The sequence below is a fragment of the Anarhichas minor genome, unplaced genomic scaffold (assembly GCF_050575085.1).
Source record: "Anarhichas minor isolate MPS153535 unplaced genomic scaffold, ASM5057508v1 ptg000026l, whole genome shotgun sequence".
Lineage (NCBI taxonomy): Eukaryota > Metazoa > Chordata > Actinopteri > Perciformes > Anarhichadidae > Anarhichas > Anarhichas minor.
In genome coordinates, this window is record NW_027466472.1 from 4,621,540 (window position 1) to 4,636,859 (window position 15,320).

Genomic DNA, 15,320 nt, shown 5'->3' on the forward strand with positions numbered 1-15,320 from the left:
TAGTTTTTCCAACCAGGTGTTCGTTTTTAGTTGGTCACAATTAATTCATAATTTATGTAGACTCATGTTTCAACCAGGAAAATGACTCTGGACCAAAATAACAAGTGAAATGGTTAGATGGCACAATTTTGTAGTTCCTTTGGTCTTGAGTCAAGCACATACACTCCATATTCATATGGATGTCCTGTGGGTACTTTCTCTATACACCTGGAAAGCTGTGTGTCTGGTATAAATAAGGTCATATTGCATGTATTTGCACTGGACCACGGTACTGGTCTTAGTGGAGCTGGTCCTTGGTCTGATGCACCGTCTGCAAGTTATGCCGAGTTAAAGGTAAACGACAAATGTCCTGACGGGCGATTGTAATCTATCTTGTCCCATGTACAAAAATTATCGTGAAAACCTGACATTAAACCGAAGTTGCTATTGTATGTGCAGGCAAACACGGTCCAAAATTAAGAACATCCTCTAAAAATAAAGGCACATTGCTTCAATAACGTACAAAAGTTTAAAGGGCTTTGTTATTGTGGATAAATTAAATGTCGGTCTTGTTTAAAAACACGTAGCTATGATAAATTTTTTTTACCTTTTGTACTTAAACAAAGCAGTGTGTCCTCAATCTCTTGTGGACACTGGACTCTATTTTTTTATTACACTGGTTGGTTTGAGTTATTTTGAAAATTCGAAGCTGTCAAGGTAATCTGCTCTAAACGGCACACTGGGGATTAGTGTTCACACTCCTGAGCATTTAAGACGACTCATTCACACCTCATTCAGTGCGTTTGGCTTTCAGTTACCATCAGCGTCCTTGTTAATGAAAGTCCTCAATTCTGCTGCATGTACACCATGTACCTAGTGTTTGTCAAGGAGACATCTTCACTCGACTAACCTGGATTTCAGTGTGAGATGGATTTTATTTTTTTTTTCTTGATGCAAGAGATCTATCATTTATGTCTGTTTAAAGCCACAGGCAGCGAAAGGTTATGAGATATTGATAAGAGATGGCATGAAATGAAGCTATCCCCACTGTTGGATGTTTGCTCGGGGCATTAGAGAGAGAGAGGGGGGGGGGGTATTGTGATTGATGAGGTCAGACATCCCTTTGTCACTGCTCAGCACTACCTCGAGCAGCTACAGCGAAACAAACTGCAGGATTCATGCCGCTGACAGATGTGCCTCCCATCAGCTCCTCCAGCATCAGCCTGTGGGAACACATACATTACTGGTTTTTCATTGGAGGTGACTTCTCATGATAAACTGGATTATTGTTTTTTTTTTAGCAGACCAATTGTCACACATAACTAAATTCTTTATACGTGTGTATTTTCTGGGCTCGGGTGTGTCTTCTGTATGGAAGTATCTGTGGCCCATTGGAGGAAAAACCTCATCTGTCACTGGTGGTTGATTTATTACAGAATAAATTAGCATTGCACGAAAACATTTTTGCTAAATACATTCTCATTCATGTAATGGAGCAGATGGCAAATACCGCTCTCTGTATCTGTTTCACCCTTTAAAGTGTGTATGCACAACGAAGGTGGCTCTTAATCTTAATGGAACTTGCTTTGCCACAGGAAGCAAATGTTAAATTCACCCGTTCACTTGAACGGGAGTGGAATATAAACCAATGTTAATTTCTTGCATGCGTGACACTGTCATGGATTACATGGACACTAATAGAAAACAGCACCTTGTTGATGTTATCGGTAACACCTGTGCTTTTCATTATGCAGTAGGCTATGACAAGTCAAATCTTTTTTTTTTTTTTTTAACAGCATCTAGCAACCTTGTTCTGCAACCACCTGTCACGCAAGGTGCCCCTAATTATGCATAACTTTAAGCCTTAATAAAATGTAAACAGACAAAAGAAAGGCTGCAAACACGTTTATTTCTGCTGTAAAGTGGGACATTCTAACATGGGGGTCTATGGGGATTGACTCGCTTTTGGAGCCAGCCTCAGGTGGTCATTTGAGGAAGTGCAGCTTTTAGCACTTCCGTGTTTGCTTCATTTCTCAACACCGAAGGTTGCCCCCTTGACTAAAAGTAAAAAGAAAAGGAATGCAATTTAGAATTTCTGCTGCAGAAATGCTGGTTTACAGAATATCTCTGGCCAACTTCAACCTGAGAAGAAGAAGAAGAAGTCTATTCAGTTAATTACCAAAAACACCCGTGTGGGTGCACTGCCTTTTAATGTTACACATTGTTAAAATTGTAAAAGGTAAAAAAAAAAACTTTGTGTCCATAAATATGTAGGAATTCTTGTTTAAATCTGTTTTTTTTTTACAGCTTCAGTATCTTGAGTGTGCACTATCATGTAGCTCCAGGACTCTTTAACCTGTCACCAACAATAAATGTCGACCAAGTCATCGGTAGGCGTATCAAGCAGCTGTTCCTGAGGATGGGTGAGTGTCCTCTTAATAGTACAAAAAAAAACTCCCATAGAGCCACTTTAACATTTGAGAAGTCCATCAGTTAAGCAAGAGTATATGCAAACTATATACATGCTAATATTTACATTACATTACACATGGTGTTAAATGACAACATAACAGGAGTATGATATGTGACGCCCCTCCCACTGTCTTGGAGGAGGTCCTGGTCAACCTCAGCAGTCAGTTGTCTGACGTGTGAGGCTCGTCAGCTGATTAGGCTCACCTGGACCCTTAAACTATAAAAGCTGGTCCACGTGCTCACTCTCTCCCTTCCTACAGTTGACATCCACTCTGCATCGGATTTATTTTGCACCGTCCCGCAACACACACATGCCACACAGTGCTTTCTACTGATGTACTCATTCCATTGTTTGGACAACCTTAGTTTAATCAATTGTTCTAAGCTGATGTTCTCGCCTCTGCTTGCTCCTCACACATCCTCTGAGCTAGTTTGTGTCAGTTAACTTTTAACTGCATGAAACACCTATTTTAGTAATATTGAAGCATGACCTTGAATCATTGCTTTGTTTACCTGAAATACACAATGAAAGTTCTGAGAATTCACTTTGTTTTGCGACTGACATAATTCAAAAACCTTGACTAAAACAATTCCCTTTCCAACAACTGCAACCTTCACCCCCCCCCCCCCTGTCTATTAATACGCTGTGTTTGCTGCCTGTCTCCTCTGCCACTCTGACTTACTAACTGCCCTCCTCAAGGTCCACCCGCCCACCCCCACCCAGCGGAGCTATCTGAAAGAGCAGCTTAACTTTATGTTGAGAGCCATGACTGAAGTCTCAAATTAGACTGGACTGCACCGAGCCTTGGGTTGGGCAATAGAAAGTGACTCACTGGTATGCATGACAAACAACTGCCTCTGTTCATTACGGATGGTTTCTGTGTGAGAGAGATTGAACCTCTCCACTGATGGGTTAATTTATCCTCCTCTGTTTCTCCCTCTCTCTCTCTCTCTCTCTCTCTCTCTCTCTCTGACTCTGATGATATTCAAATGTCTGCAGGAAGCCTGAGACGGCAGAGGGAGTCGTGGTGGGAGCGCCGTCTCGTGGTGATTAACCAGGGCGCTTCCAGAGCTGGATTTATGGCACGCAGCTGTTGAGTGGCTGACAGACGAGTGAGTGGCTCAAGCACTGCTGCTTCTCCAGCTGCTCTTACCAGCTCGAGCTCTGCTTATACCGTTGCGTAGAGAAGAGGACTGCTGTGCCTGACCACACAACGGTGAGTGCTCTGCTCTTTCTTTCTTTTTTCTTTCAGAACTTCGTCTTTAAAGGTAATGTTTATAAAGGCAACCTTTTTACCTACTGCACAATTCCTCTAAATGTCTTTCTTCTTTGTGCCTCACAATGTGCTGTGACTACTTTGTAGTTTGGAAAAAAAGTGTTTTAGGTTGCCGGCTGTCTAGTTTTACCATACATGGCCAGAAATATTGCCGTACAAAAAGAATTTAAGCGAAAGAGCACCTCACTTATGTTTTGTGTGTTATGAGCAATACTACAGCGTCTTATTTTCCATTAGTTATACCCCATGTAATGTGTGTGTGTGTATGTGTATCTGTGCTGCCTTTTTAAATTTAGTTCACAATGCTGTGTCCTATTTTTAGAAGTTAAGGCATCAGAGTGGAGACGTGTCGCCGGCTACTCGCTAGACAGACACAAACTTCAGCCCTGTGCTCAGCTTTCGCTCGCTCCTCACTCCACACACAGAACTCCTGAGTATTCCTCTGCGAACGTTCTCCATGATTTGAGCTTCCCTAACTCGCTAAAACATTTGCCGTTTGGACTCTGCTCAGAGGGAAGCCTGGATTCTCAATTACAGCCGGACTCCGTGGATTCAGGACCAGCAGTTTGCCTGCCTATCCCTTGCTCTCACCCAGAGGTCAGAGACTGAGCCGAGCCAGGAGCATCACTTGTTTAAGGTTAATTGAGAGGCTGCCCCGGGATGAATTGCCCTGCTAAGAGTCATGAACAAAGTGCTCTTCATCTTTGGGAGCAAGGGACTGTTTGAGGTCTACAGTGCCTTTTTGAAACTTGACTTTTAGTCGTCTCTTGTGGTGTCGGACCCACATTTTGTTTCAGATTGAGAATCTCATTTGAAGCAACCAATTTATCACCAGGAGGCATAAAAAGGCACGAGCCCGATGAAAACTATTTTCCTCCAGAAGCTCAGATTGTATTTCCGATCAAAGTCCTATAACTTGAGCATTCCTGGCACGTGAGCAGTGAGGCTCTTCGGGGAGTGTTTTTATTTGGGTTGCTATGGAAGGAGCAGTTTGTGGCTGATGGGCCGGTGGTTACACTGAAACTGGAGCTGGAGGACGCCTTTAAAGATCCAGCTTCAGAACTGCTTCCTCGTCCCACAGTTGCAGATGTACAGAGTCCTCTTAATGCCTTCATTTAAAGTCATTAGACTGGGTTAGATCAAATCCATTAACGCCATAATGAACAAAGCCAGAGCTCTCCCACCCTCGCCACTCATTTGCCCAAAGTGCAGAGTGGGCTGATCAACATGTTAACATGCAAATGATCTGTGGTGGTTAATGGGTATGGTGCAGGGGATATTGGAATAGGTCAATTTAACAGACAGTAATTCATCTTAGTCCGCTTTTGAGCCTCAATGGAGAACTCTGCGTACATCTTTACTTTACTGTTTCTCTGCTGCGTTACGGAGATTCAATTTGTCATCATGACTCATTCTCAAGTACGCTTGATACATTTAAATGAGGTGAAATGCAGGGGGGGGGGGGGGGGGGGGAAATGACCATTTTACATAACTTACTACTCATCAACCTTCAATATTCTCTCTCCTGTGGAAAAGGCACAAAGTCATTTTTTTTTTTTCTGAGAAAATTCATGTGTTTGGTTGTGAAATAAGGGCTATTCATCACAGCTGGGCTTGCAGGCCATGTGATAGGTCCTGTGGAGAGGCGGGTTCGGTCATAGAAATACACTCAGCCTTTTATGCAAACGCATCTCCTCCCTGTGTTTACTGCAAACGGCAAGAAACGAGCTGTGGCGACTATAGGCCTTTTTGTTATTGGCTCTCTAAAATATCTCCTGGACCTCAGTGAGCTCAGACCCCAGCAGCGAGCACGTTTGCTTTTTATCCATCACCACTGGCTGAGAGGGTGGAATATTTACCACATTATTTACAGAAACGCAATTTATTTCCATTTGTTCATAATGCATGCAGTCTGTCGGCCCTTTTCTTCTTGTAGCCCTTCACATGGGAGTCACAGCGCGATGATGTGCCCAGCTTGAACATCTGTTCATGTCAAAGAAGAAATAGATTTTGGTGTGAAAAGTGGCTCCTTAACATGATGGAAACCGCCTTTACTGTGGCAGTAAGATGCAACATCTGCCCCGTATGTAAATCAGCCTGGCTACTGGATGTAATACACTGCTGAGAGAACTTATATACGGCTTTGTTCAGATAACTTTTCCTATTAAGTTTTTAGATGTGGCTATAAAGTATTGAGGATTTGGAACAGTTTGTTTGGAACAGTTTGTTGTCTGCCGGTTCTGGGTGTTTTTTATTAACTCATAATAATCTACAACCGACAGCACTTTGTCCAGGCCTTGTCCCCGGATGAAAGCAGCTTTCTCTGCAGCTCGTGTCTGGTTATTAATGCAGATTATTCAAAGGAGTGACACTGCTCCCCTCTGCAGCCTCATGGGGTCCTTGGCTCTCCGCTGTGCTCAAACGCACACTAACAGTGTCGTTGTGAAATCTGTCCCTGAGGTTCCCTGTTGTCACATTGTCAGATGGTCTAAATGTGCTGACTGGAGGGCTTGCTCGCAGGTCCTGCACTCCTGCAGTTGGAGCTCCGCTGGCCCTCGCGTGAGCTGAATACACAAAATGATGGTTTGTTGTAATACTTGCTGTGGTTTGAAATATGCCGACATTCATCTCCTTGGTTTTTGTCGCTGATGGCCTGCTGCTGCGTGGCCAGAAGGCGCTGCCTCGCCTCTGTAATAACTGGCATTTTACTTTCTGACTTTGAAAAAAAATAAAAAGTTTTCCATTGGTGCAAAGAGCCAGATATCCACTTGGGTCTGTGCGTGAGCTCTGGGCTCATGAATGATATACTGGGCACTTTGTGAACAAGGCATTGTATGGAGGCGAAATTATTCAGTGTGCACGTATACATCTAAAAAGCAAAGGCTCGAACTGAACATACGTGCATTCAGATTTTAGAGGATGTGTAAAAGCTGCTTGTCAGAGATGGAAATCAACTTCATGACTTGATTCAGAGCAGAAAATGGCTGGTTCAGAGCGTCGAGAAAGGACAGACATACGATGGCAGAATTGTCCTTGAGCATGCAGCCGTAACTGGCCACACAAATATTATGCAGTTTGTGCAGAATTACAGTTGGACAGACACAGAGGTGCACGCACACCCACACAACCGATCACAAACACACCCATCATTGCAATTCCCCTCAGTTCTACAGACATGGCAACTCTCAGCTAATACCTTTGGTTTTCCTGCCCGTAAACGTTTCTTTACTGGTTTCGATATTTCCCTCAAGAGTTGGTGGAGAGCTTAAGTAGAATATTGGAAATGTGATTTCAGATGAATGCTAATGTTCCGTTACTGCTGGATGTGTGGAAAAGAAACAGTTTCCACATAAACTTAAACAAAAAGTGATTGCATAATATAGAGATAGTGTTGGTTTTGTCAAAATAATTCTGTGTAGCCAGATGAGCTACATGTATTACGCATTAATAGTTAGTCTGTGGGCTTTTTATTCTCTGACCCCTTACAAACACCAACACTGTGGCATGTCGCGTCCAATCTGCCCGAACAGCTTGAAAGAGCAAAATGGTTAGTTTTTTTCTTTAACATCTGTTTCTGTCGCCCGTGTACCTGCCTCCGTGCGATGCGCCCAGCCAGCAGATGGTGCGGGAGCAGTATGTCACCACCACCCAGGGCAGCAGCTCGCCCAGGCCGGTGCCCGACCACGTCTACAAGATCGGCATCTACGGCTGGAGGAAGCGCTGCCTCTACCTGTTCGTCCTGCTGCTCATCATCATCTTGGTGGTCAACTTTGCCCTCACCATCTGGATCCTCCGGGTGATGTGGTTCAACACGGTACGCATGACTCACCTTGGCAGTCTGTGTTTTCAGCTGGGATAGTTTCCACTCCTTTCTCTCCCCCCTGTTGTTCTGGGGCTGGGCTAAATGGAGAAAATCAAAATCCACAATGTTTTTGACCAGATAACTCTATATTACGATATTGTCTGGTTGACTGTTGGTGCTTTCACACAATTTACACGGTGAGATTTTTGATCAATAATCAGTAATGTAGATATAAAGACAAAGTGGATAAAGGCAAATATTAGAGCAGTCTGGGAGGTTCAGTAAATGACTTCTCTTGAATGCAACCTTTAAAACCAGGAAAAGACGACACTTATATTACGATATCCAAAATGAAGACGACATCTTGTCTCACATTGATCTATTGCCCAGACATTCTTTCTTCCATGCTTCTTTTTATATCTTCAGTGTTGTTACGTCACTTTCTAATATCATTTTTAAAATTTTGGCTTGTGTATCCATCACATTGACCCAATGATCCTTATTATATTAATTATTAGCAGTAGAAGCGGTAATATTATCTATTATTAACTTATACTTGGCTGTCGAAACAGGATAGTTTGTGTTTCCTATTTCATGCAGTCTTGTTTGCTTCTCAAGTCCAGATGGTAACCAGAGAAAGGGACTCGACAAACCTTCACACACACACACACACACACACACACACAGAGTTATGAAGTGCCTGCACAGCTAAATCTACTATCTGGTTTAGTCCATCGCTAAGCAATTCACATTTGGAAACCTATGAAGTGGTTAGATGACACAATCTAAATTTCTAACTTCTTAACCCGCCATATGTTGGATTCTTACCTTAGAGATTGAGCTGTTCATCTGATTTACTGTCAATATTTCTGCTTTGCTCGCACATTTTTATTTTATTTCTTTAAACCTGCCTCGTTGAATATTTGCCTGACTACATGTGTCTTTGTTCTGGTTGTAGGAAGGGATGGGACTCCTACAGGTTAACTCAGACGGGGTCAAGCTGGAGGAGGGCGAGTCGGAGTTTCTTTTCCCCGTCTACGCTCAGGAGATCCACTCCAGAGAAGTAGGATAATCAGGAACACACACTTTTCTTCACACATTCTTCTCTTCACATTTTTCTTCTCCCAGTCTACCTTCTGCTTTCCTCCTGTCTTTTATTAGCTCAGTCTCATACTTCTGTTTGTTTAGTTAAGTAGCCTGACAGCCTTTCCATTATTGCATCTCACTGTTTACCAAATTTAAACCTGATTGTAAGTTGGATCTGTGCAGAGTAAACGTACTGTCAGCTTCTAAATCTAATTCCTTGCAGACAATCGAGCGGTTTTTATCCAGCTGTAGTGAGTGAATTGCATATTTCTGACTCTACTTTTTTTTGGGAGATGTGTCAGAACAAACTGGATTTGGCAGTCCCACACAGAGCACGTGGTGTGCAGCTCTCCATTAACCTCGGGGATATTTGCGGTGGAAAGTAGTTTATGGCCTGCCTGCTAGAAGCAGATGGGAACACTTTGCTGCCGTTGTTTACACATTATGACTTTCCTTGCTCATAGCAGCAATTTTTTAGCGTTCATTCTTCTTTATGGGCCTCATTTAAAAAAAGGTAATGTATTCCTCATTTATGGACTGACACTTTCTCTAATGTAGTGTAGGGATGTCTGATGAGATTGAGGATCCCCCTCGCCTTCCACGTGAAAAGTTTCTTTTGTAAACGGAGCTCCCTCACAGCTGCAAAGGAGCAGTGAGGAATTATTGTTGAGGCTTCCTCATTGTAAACATTTCATGAAAGCTTACTTTTACTGAGCGTTTGTCATGTTTGTTTAAAAGAAGAAGAAAAAAGTACCACTTTCTAATAAGGCACCATTGTAAAGGGTGTATAAGCTGTAACTAAACACTAAATGAGGTTATAAGCCATTAATAAGAACTACATTTTAAAAAAGCATAAACCAACCTGACCTAACTTATATAAAGTTGTCCAATTCTACCAATATTCTTTCACATAATAAAGCTCAATATTTATTTTGTTGCAAATGTACCGTGTATCAGTTGGGATATACAAAGCATGGTAAAATGGCTTTTTTCTTTCTTTCAGGACTCTTCACTTCTAGTGCACTCATCGGAAAATGTTTCGCTTCACGCCCGCGATGAAAATGGTGATGTCACAGGGAGGATGTCTGTGGGTAAGAGCCTGAAAGAGGACACGTGTACACACAGGGACACATGGAGCACTCGTGCATCACAAAGTATCCCATTGATGTATGAGGGCAATAGTAAAGTCATTCATGCACTTGTCCTGCAGCGATTCCTCATCCAACATTAACAGTGACAAGAAGCCGTCTCTCCATTTATAATCTCTCCGATTTCCATTTAGAATCCATTAAATGCACAATTCCTCTCTCTCTACCGAGGCTTCTGGGTCGTTCTACATTACGCACAGGGCCCCAACGCCAGTGGGGGATCATATTTGTGTCTTTTATGGCTCGCCAACGGCGGCGTTTGAGTCTTTTGTCATAATTAAAAGGCCAACAAATGACCCAACTAATTGCGGCGTTCCACAGTGCCGTTATGTGTCCTTGATCATTAAGCCGTAAAAAGCATCGCCTGCAGAATCTCGGCCCTCGGTGAATAAAAGTGAACTGCTCGTTAGAGAAGAGACCATGCCGGTTCACAGTTGTAGGTGCTGAAGTGGGTTAAATATCTCACTGACTGACCCACCTGCTTAAGATTTGTCTCTCTACAGGGCTGTGAATGTTAATGTGTCCGAGGTTATTTGACTTAACCCTTCACTACCTTTCAGTTTGAGCAGTATTGTTACTTGTTTCACACATTTCTTTTCAGAAAGTGGTTGTTTACTCACTTTGTTTGCCACTGCCTGTGAGGAGGTTGAGATTTTCACATAGCAATGCCTGAATCTGCTCCATTATATTCTCTAAGCGCTGCAGATTTGAAAAGTGTGAGGAGGAGAGAGATTTGATTTTGATTGTAATATTTCCAAACCCCTTCAGGTATTCTTGCTTGTGTTTGTTGTTGCAGGTCCAACGGAGGCTCAGGGACACACTCGAAATCTGCTCATTAACTCCCACAACGACAACATGCTGTTCACTGCAGATGGCGCCCAGGTTGTGATTGGACCAGACAAACTACGAGTCACAGGTATACAAACGGCGGCCACCCTCGGATATATCGCATCCCTCTTTGCGGAAATGTTTTTCAGATTTTGGGGGGAAAAAAGACCATATTGACAACAGATGTGAACACAACAGGAGCAATTTGGTTTGACAGCGGATATCTGTGCAACAATCTAGCAACCAAGGACAAAGACAGATGCAGTCATTTTCACAATCATTCATGTCACACTGCTGAGTGCATGGATATCTCTAGATATACTCTGAAGCACACTTGCATATAAATGAAATGTCAGGAGCTCAGTACACCTGAGCTTGCATTAATGCCATGTAGGTGAGATCCATCACATTATGTCCTGTGTGTGTGTGTGTGTGTATTGATTATGTTGTGGGTCACTGACCACACTCTGTGTGGCTGATTCATGTTGAAGGGTGTCATCACCAGTGTCGGCTGATTGCTAAATTATACCCAAGGCCATTTTGGTCGACGGAGAGCAGCCCAGTCTTACTTTTCTTCTTTTTTTTTTTTTTTAAACCAGCTTCACAAACTGAAGTAACACACAGTTAAAACAAGATTCCACAGCCTTGCTTGCAGCTCCGTTGGACTGTACTTTAAGTTAAATGGCAATGCTAACATGCTGAGTCAAATCAAGTGCACTCCTACCAATGTTTACAATCTAAGTCTAACTGACTAATTGGCACAAAACACAAAACACGTCAAATATTCAGTGGTTGATATTTCACGAAAAGACAAAAATGTGTCTTGCTGGTGGCACTAGAACTAAAACCAGGGGAGCACTTAAGTCAGTATTCATCCTCTTGGGACCGTGAATTGATAGTTCAGATATTTCAGTCTGGATCAAAGCGGTGGATGGACCATCAGACCGACATCCCTCGGGCCATGCTGCCATCATGACCAAGAATGTGACTGTAGTGCTCAGATACTGTGTGTGTGTGTATCAGACCTTCAGACATGCCGTGGATTCTTTAACACATCTTGATACATACTTTCTCTCAATCAGGGCCTGAAGGAGCCCTGTTCCAGCATTCAGTGGAGGTGCCCCTACTGAAATCTGAAGTGTTGAAAGACCTGAGGTGACCTGAGGCCTTCTTGTACAAGTCATTTTACTGGAGAATGTATTTCGACTAAAACTCAGAAGTAAAAGGAAGATATTCAGAAAAGAGTCAAGTCCTTTTGTCAAACAAAATGTGCATGATGTCCACTAAAGCAATACCAACTCTTGTACTTCTAATACTGAGCTGTTTTTTGTTTTAGGTTGGAGTCTCCTACTCGCTCTCTCAGTGTGGAAGCGCCAAAAGGAGTTCATTTCAAAGCGCTGGCCGGCAACATTGAAGTTGCTTCTAACATGGATGTCATTCTGCAGTCTAGTATAGGACTGGTAAGAAAAGCAATGTTCACTTTCCAAACATAACTTCAGGTCTGTTTTTTTTAAATCTTACTTGGATTACCAAGGGAATATATATATATACAGTATGTTTTTGCAGCTACATGCTGCTTCACGCTTCTCTAATCTCTCAGTCACACCTGGGAGCTTTTCATCCAAGTGAGTCTCACTCCACTGCAATTTGGCAGTAGCTCTGTATTTTCCCGTAATATGTTTTGACGTTTTTGTCCAAAATACCGTAAAGATTTCTCTGAGAGAGCTCATTAGACCGTTCTGCTTTCGTTTGTGGTGAAACTTGTACCCATTGCCTGTGGCTGGAAAGGGAAGACACTGACATTATACTGTACTGTATCTTTGGACTTTCAGTAAATCTTATTTGTGTGCATGAGGAGTTCTTTATGAAGCACTAAGATCCTTGTCTAAGCTGTAATGAGTTCATTACCTTTTGAGCGCTATAGGTCTGAGGTGCAGTGATTTGCAGTTTCCATGTTTAGAGTGAATGTGGCTAAATAAAGCATTTGTATCACAGGCACTGATTTTGACCTTTTTGACTGCTTTCTCTCAGTAAAGCAGAGCATTTATATGACAACGTAGTTGCGGGGTGTAACACACCCTCATCTCTCTTCTGTTGCTGTAGGGAAGAAAACTGGGTGTTAATCTGCACTGAACTGGTCCTGGATCATTTATTTAAATGTTCACATTCTCTGGTTTCCAGTGTTCATTTGTTTTTCTGCCACGTGAACTTTAATCACATTCTCATAACTTCCTTATGGATCAGTGCACTGATTCTATCTCCCAGCACACTGTGTCATTTTGTGTGTGTGTGTGTGTGTGTGTGTGTGCACTTGGCTCTAAATGGAAAGAATGAAGCAGTGATATTTCTTTGTTGATTCAATACAAATCTTTGGTCTCTCCTTGTATTGTCCTTTGCTCTCCACGCTGTCTGCTGTGCAGCTGGTGCTAGACGCTGAGACGGTGCGCATGCCGAGCTTGCCCCAAAGCGAAGGAGGGGTTTCTGGAAATGCTCAGGGTCTCTATGAGGTCTGCGTTTGTCTCAGCGGCAAGCTCTTCCTGTCCAAGGCTGGGGTCACCTCCACTTGCAGCGAGAATCAGGAGTGCTAGAAAGACTCCGACAAGGTAATCGATTTTCCATCTCTCAGTAGATGCGTCTTCTGGGAGGCAGCGAGCACAACTGTTTATATTCGGCCTGGATTTAAAAAAAAATATTTATACCACAGTGGGTCTCTGATGATCTCAGAGCTAAGATCCCACTGGCACATCGAGGCCTGTAAAAGTACAAATGCCTGCTGGCGTACATGTAGGAGACGTCATGAAATGCATCCTTTTAGTTGCATTTATGATCCTCTAACCATTCAGCTGAAACACATCGTTCCAAATGTATCAGCATCAGAGCTTTGTGAAGATTTACACACACAGTATCATGGCTGGGCAATGAGGAGCTGGTAACAGCTTACATCCTATGCAATATTATCTTGTGGTGCAATAAATAAATATAAATTGACACATATCAAGGGCTTGGAATATAAAAAATCTTTAAAATGCAGACAGAATGTTATTTTGGTCTACATACGTATGCCCTTCTGGGTCCACGCCCTTGGTATGTATTCTTTTGTCTTGGTGTTCAGCATGTTTTTTTATTTAATTGGGGGAAAATATTATGAAATGCTGGTAAATATCTTGTCATTGTCACTTCAGATTGATTTTTTATTATTATTATTTTTACCCTAATCAGATAAAACACTAGGCATCAGACTTGTTCCTTTTCTTTCAACTACTTTTTAAAGTTTGACATTAAAATACCATGTGCTTATGGTACCATAAAGTGTTACTCGTGTGATATCGTGTGTGCAGTTGTGTTTTTGTTTTTTATTTTTTTTAGTTGATACAATTATGTATGTTTTGGCCTGTGTATTTTTAAGCCCCACATAAGCATGCAACTATGCCTTAGCTACAAGACTTATAAGAAGACAAGACTTCTTGCAAGTAAGCTGGTCTGTTTCTTCAGTAACCTCATTTACATCCAATGGTCTATGACTGAAAAAACATTCCTTTTGTCCACCTTAACATGGAAGCAAAAGCTAAACATTTCTAATGGACTACATGTAGTTATGGGTAGTTTATGATTCGGAGTGGAAAACAAGGGTATTATTTCAGTTCTGCTTTTGGGTCAAATATGCTTTATTTTTACACAATACGCATGACGGGGAATAAATTACATTTGTGTCTGTAAGATAAAGATTCTCAGTTCATGAAGTCAAAAAGGGCAATATTTTGTAATGGCTGCATTGAGTTTAGCATTAATTCAACTGCAAGAATGCATAAGTAATATCAGACAATTTTATCAGTATTTCTAAGTAGATAATTAGCAATTCTCACACATGTTCTGGCCTATTTTGATAGTGTGTAATGTGTATTTATTTTTGTATGTTGAATAAACTTTGTGCTATTCTATGATGCATCTGTCAGAGCTATTCATTCTCACACGTGTTTTTCTGCAGACTGGTCTCACGTTTTGTGTTCAATCTTATCTTTTAACAGAAAGGCTGGCTCTTAATGTATTTCATTTTCATAATGTCCACTGTTGGGTTCTTCTGTGCACTAAAGCTATCATGTGTTGATGGAAACAGTTTTGATAATCTCCTGACATGTTTATTGGCTCTCTGATGCACTCTAGTGGAAAAGCACTGCAGTACCGCCAGGGTGTACTAAACGGACAGTACCAAGTCCATTGACAGCAAGCAAAGAGAGCAGCATTTCTGATCTTATTCAGTACATCCCAGTATTGCAGCACAGGTTTGACCTTTGTTTAAGTGTAAGATCTGGCACTGAAAACAAATATTTTCAAATCTAATACTTTCTTAGAATTGTTCAGACTTAAAAGAAAAAAAGTTTTCAAAAATCTTTTTTTTATGCTCTAAAACGACACAATTCCACAATTTAACTGTATCTTTCAAATACAACCCCTGCCAGCTGTGACATTCCCATGTCGGTACCAATAATCGGAGTATATTGACTTCATATCCAGAGAATGTTTGGGGTTGTTTTGCTTTCAAACTTGAAATGTTTAAGGGATGCAATACAGAATATGCCAATTTAAAAGTGGCAAAATTGCTTGAATCATAGACAGAATAGTAGTTCAAACTGTGCCGTCTTTTATAAAACTAGAAATAAAATAGCTGACGCAATTTATTTAAGGGGAATTTATTTTGCCTTCCTATGGTACAGTGTACGTCAACATGTG

General features: G+C 41.8%; 1 protein-coding gene across 1 annotated transcript; it reads left to right on the forward strand.

Moving 5' to 3' along the window:
• The first annotated feature begins 85 nt into the window (after window positions 1-85).
• On the forward strand, window positions 86-14,533 carry sgcg (sarcoglycan, gamma). The gene is made up of 9 exons (XM_076100246.1): window positions 86-2,402; window positions 3,452-3,668; window positions 7,341-7,542; window positions 8,489-8,593; window positions 9,620-9,707; window positions 10,561-10,680; window positions 11,675-11,747; window positions 11,929-12,052; window positions 13,013-14,533. Exons 3-9 carry the CDS (start codon window positions 7,348-7,350, stop codon window positions 13,178-13,180), a joined length of 873 nt encoding a protein of 290 aa, XP_075956361.1. The 5' UTR covers window positions 86-2,402; window positions 3,452-3,668; window positions 7,341-7,347; the 3' UTR covers window positions 13,181-14,533.
• Window positions 14,534-15,320: the final 787 nt, after the last annotated feature.